This window comes from Sinocyclocheilus rhinocerous, unplaced genomic scaffold (genome assembly GCF_001515625.1).
Source record: "Sinocyclocheilus rhinocerous isolate Xijiao unplaced genomic scaffold, SAMN03320098_v1.1 scaffold62, whole genome shotgun sequence".
NCBI classification, from domain to species: Eukaryota; Metazoa; Chordata; class Actinopteri; order Cypriniformes; family Cyprinidae; genus Sinocyclocheilus; species Sinocyclocheilus rhinocerous.
Window position 1 is genome coordinate 2,272,779 of NW_015656585.1, and position 4,968 is coordinate 2,277,746.

Consider the following 4,968-nt stretch of genomic DNA (forward strand, 5'->3'; position numbering starts at 1 on the left):
TTTAAGATTTGCCAAGTAACTAAAACAATAACAGTGCAGTATATATATATATATATATATATATATATATATATAATAACAGTCAAACTATTTGCATCATAAATCAGTGTATTTATGATTGTAGTCTCAGCCTCAGAAGTCATGCCCGCGGACCTTTGGCTGAACGTCTGATTTATATGACATGAGCGCTTATCAGGATCAGCTAAACACTGGATTTTCAAAAGTATGTAAAGTTCACGGCATAGTCTCTTTAAAATACGTCTAAGAGTTTTACACACTGGTCTGTTATTGTGAGGACATTTCCACACCCCTAAACACGAGTCAGCACAAAATAAAACATGATTGATTGCTTTACCTATCAATCATATGGGCTCTTGGGCAGTCCATGGCCATTCAAAGCAGCCATGGTTCCCAGACCTTCATATGTATTTGTTCATTTCCAATTTGTATAATTAATTATTGGTTTTTACTTGTATTATCAGGCACTTCTATTAAATGCTTTATTAGCTAAAGGGACATATTTTGAGAATGTAATTGGATTAAATTGTCATGTTTATGCTATTCAAGGCAACCACAAGCCATCAGATTTCACAAAAAGATTGGAACACTTCCAAAAGCTCAACCCAGCTCCTCTATCCTAAAAAAATCCTTCCACCATTCTTGGTTTTTTATCTGTTCTTTTAAAGCTATGTCATCCTCTTACATAGTGGCCTTGGCCTTCTGTTTCATCTAAAACTCATCCTGTGCATCAGCCAGCTCTGACAAATCTGTTGAAGCCTCTTCCCACCCCCCACCACTTTGCCACTCACTCTGGCTGGGACTCCGGTCTTTGAAATTCCTGCCCTTGCTTCCAGCCCAGCTGACATCTTTCTCCAGACGGCATGAATTAAGATTATACAATAAGACACTTGATGCAGCAGTCAGGGAGCGCTCCTCTCATTGGCCCGGCTCCATGGTGCACAACTAGGGCAGCAGGAATTCTAAAAATACACAATGCATGCCTGTTCATTCCAATGGCAGTTGTCTTCTCCCCCAACCCAGGCACGCAGGCGATTGACAGGATTAAGAGAGGAGAATAAAGACAAGAGAAATGAGAGGAGAACTCCAGAGCCATGGCACAGGGCTTTTTTCCCCCTGACTTTCAGTGCCATGCAGCATGTAAGGAAAGGGATGGCTATGTATTGCAGCATTAATTGAGCTTGAAAAGAAAAAAAAATGTGATATTGTTTGTTGTTTTATTTTTATTGTTATTGTTGTTGCATGTATGTATACATGTGTAGTCTTTGCAACTTTACAGATCTTCTTTATGCACCAAGAGCTTGTAACACTCCAATGAGAAAGGAAAAATTTAAATCGCATCATATGACCCCTTTAACTTTGTTAATCACTGTAATAAATGGCCTTGTGGCTTATTACTGTATTAAAGAGTGTCTTTATTTGTGCATCTCAGTTTCCTGTTGAGAGTATTTGCATTATTGTTAATGTTTACACTTCTGTCATCCACTGGATTTCAAAGTCTTTTCTGAACTCTAGACCGCTAACATAATTGTTGCTGCCACTACCACCCCAGACTTCAGAATACTGTTGTTTCTTGAATTGATTTATCATGTTACACATTATTATGTGTTAACCAAAGATGACATGGCCAAAAAGATTGATGGAATTAAAAATCTAATTCCTGTGCTTCCCAATATATACCCCTTTCCTGTTGGCCAAACACACACACATACAGGGTCCCTGTTGGGTGGGAGTGTGGTGACCCCTGGGGTGACACAGAGCTCAGAGGTGAAGGAGGTTGACAGGCTGAGGTGTGATGTGACCTGGGGCTCTGACATGTGTGTGCTTATGTATGCGAGTGTCTTTTGTGGGGTGTCTGGGGTGGTGGAATCGTCCCTCTCTGCTCTGTCAGGGGAGGTCGTCTTGGGAGTTGGTTGAGGGTTAGATAGCGTTGTGTTTGCGGGTATCTGTCTGTCTTTCTGTCCATTTCTATGTGTGTTTGTGTGGACGGGTGGCTCGCAGTCCCCTCGACAGTGCTATGTCTGCGAAAGTAAACAACTCTAGATAAGCTGCGCTTCACAAGGACGCCAGCTGCAATACGCTAATCTCACTTGAATTTCTCTTCTATTCAGCATGTTTTATCTTATCTCCAGACCCCGCTTTTCCATGCATGCCTTTGTAACTTTTTTTAAACTCTGCACCCCATCTAAACAGTACAATTGTTTCCATAATACACATTCTGCCAGTATGCACTTATTGAAAACATCCAGTACATTATTAGCTTGAGGGTATGATGATTTTCTCAACTAAACATGCCTAATTAAACCTGTTTTAGCTGAAGACAAACACTCGGTGTTGAAGATTGAGTTGAGAGATGGTGTCTCAGGGGCCGGGATGATGGCATTGGGAGCTTTGGCAAGGTCACCAGGCCAAGAAAACACTCCTTGGAGGGCCACCAGTAGTGTGCCCGCTCCTGCCCTACAAAAACAGTCGAAACTGTCAATGTGACATGTCTCTAAGGTACCTAATTGCTTGCTCCTGTCTCCCTCCCCCCTTTTTTTCTTCTCACAGCACTGCTGTAACTGGGTGTCGAGTCCTGAGCCCCTGGATACTCTGGTGGACCCCATGCTTAACGATTGCCCTCGTGTTTCAGCAGGTAAGCAACCATATCTACACCACAATCCATATTTTGCATCTTTTACTCTTTTCACATTGGTAACCAAGTCTGTTTTTAGGACAAAGGTGTCCAATCCTGCTTCGAGAGGGCCACTATCTTGCAGAGTTTTGCTTAGATCCTAATTAAACAGACTTCAACATGCTAATGAAGGTCTTTAGATCACTGCAAACTTCCAGGTGTGTTGGGGCAGGTTGAAGCTAAAATCTGCAGGATATTGGCCCTCCAGAAGTAGGATTGGACACCCCTGCTGTAGGATAGCCTATAATAGCACTTGCATCAACGGGAAAACTTGCCAAATCAAGCTTTTTCTTTGTTATAATGGCCCCCTATAGATGGAATTGAACATAATTTGGTGTATTTATTTACAATTGGCTGATGTCTATCTGTACCACATTTGGTTAGTTTTAAACTTTGTGTTCAGAAGATATCTAATAGTCAATGTGTAGACAGGTCACAATGGACTCCAATGACTGACTAGTTGCTTTTGTGAGGTTGACTAATTTGTCATTTTCTTTATTGTTTATTTATTTATTTATTGGTGCTTTAAAGGGGTCATATGATGCGATTTCATTTTTTCCTTTCTCTTTGGAGTGTTACAAGCTCTTGGTGCATAAAGAAGATCTGTAAAGTTGCAAAGACTAAAGTCTCAAATCCAAAGAGATATTCTGTTAGATCCCCTTAAAAGCACCAGTGTTATAGCCAAACACATTCGACCGTTATGTCTCATCTTGCACTGTATTCCAACTTTTAAAATGTGTCTTGAGACCTTCTTTCCAATCTGTGAATGTAGGAATGTGTCATATGTAAAAATCCCCCTAAGAAAAATATTTATCTGGGTCAGGCACATTTAAAACTAGTCTAGTTAACTGGTCTGCATTAGTCTAAATATGCCGTGCTTCCTTAAAAGAGGTTAGTTGAGTTAGTTGCATGCCATATTGTTGTAGGCAGTTACTGATCCACAAATGATAAATATAAGGAATGCGATATCTGAACTGGTAGATGGCGCTCATCATAAAGTGATTGAATTATACTGTAAAGGCCACAACCTTTGAAATCCTAGTTCTTGCCTTTTTATTAAAATGTGTATATTTTAATCATGCATCAGTGTTTTCAAATAGTTTAGCTTGGCTGTTTTTAGTATATTGAGGCATGTCCTCAATTCCGGATTACGGCTGTAATCTATAATCCAGAGCAGGGAGATGATGAGGTTCACCTGCACTAAAGAGATGAAGAGCTGCCCATACTTTGACTTGGCTTTGTAAGATGTTATACTGTCTGACAGTGTTATAAAATGTTATTTGATATTTTCACGTGTGCTTTTGTAGCAAGTACAATACTTCCCTGATTTTACTGTAATCTGGATTTGGGGTGAGGGTGGGTTGGGTTTTATCCAAGTGAACCATCATTGAACTATGTGGGCTTTTGTGTTTGTGCATGGCATTGGTTCCGAGTTCAAATTTTTACCCATCTCCTACATTTATAGAGAGCGTGATGCAATCTTTTATGGATCTTGTTTTGAGTGTCCCTACAGTTATTTTTCTTCCCCAGCTCACTGCAGTCAGTCTCAGTTATGGTTATGAGTAGTGCAATATAAAATTATCATAAAATAATACAAATATTTTGTCATCACCGGCAAGATTTATCTCTTTGACCAATTAATTGGGGTTTGATGGTTTAATTTTCTAGCTGCAGTGCTAGAGGAGTTAGGGATTTGATTCTCACATTTTGGGCATTACATTTTTATGATTTATATTTTATTATTACTTATTAGTCCCCAAGGCATTTGACTATTGTCAGTATATTTGATTAATATACAAAATATTATTTTTTATTAATACACAAAATATTTTGTTAATTAATCCTCAAAAAATATTAGTTTTTTTTTTATTTTATTTTTTATTAAGAAAATAATTAGCATGTTTAAGATGTTTCTCTATAAGCACCACTGGCTGGTCCCCACAATTAAGCTGATTTTAGGTTTTGCGTGTCATTCCCACACACAGTCTTTTTTACACGGTGTGTGGTTATGTTTTCATGATAGCTATACTGGTTTTACTTGTGCAGGTGGGTTATGGCAAGACAGAGCAGCTTGTCAGTTACACTTAATCATCTATGAAGCCATGCTGGTACCGACTTACCATGCTGGTATTTTGTATGCTCATGTGTGTGGATATTATGCACATGTGTGTTTGGAAAGGGAAGGTCTTCTGACGACTCTGTTTTTTTGTTCCCAACGTGATAAAACTTGGAGCCTTCTTCCACCCGCCTGGATTTTTCCCTTTATTTTTTCTCTC

General features: G+C 39.3%; 1 protein-coding gene across 3 annotated transcripts in view; it reads left to right on the top strand.

Moving 5' to 3' along the window:
- The window catches only part of arb2a (ARB2 cotranscriptional regulator A), a 180,605-nt gene that overhangs the window by 129,544 nt on the left and 46,093 nt on the right, over positions 1-4,968 (top strand). For all 3 annotated transcript variants that reach the window (XM_016527978.1, XM_016527980.1, XM_016527979.1), the window contains exon 10: positions 2,569-2,653. In XM_016527978.1, the coding sequence (XP_016383464.1) occupies positions 2,569-2,653 (85 nt within the window). The remainder of the gene's footprint in view (positions 1-2,568; positions 2,654-4,968) is intronic.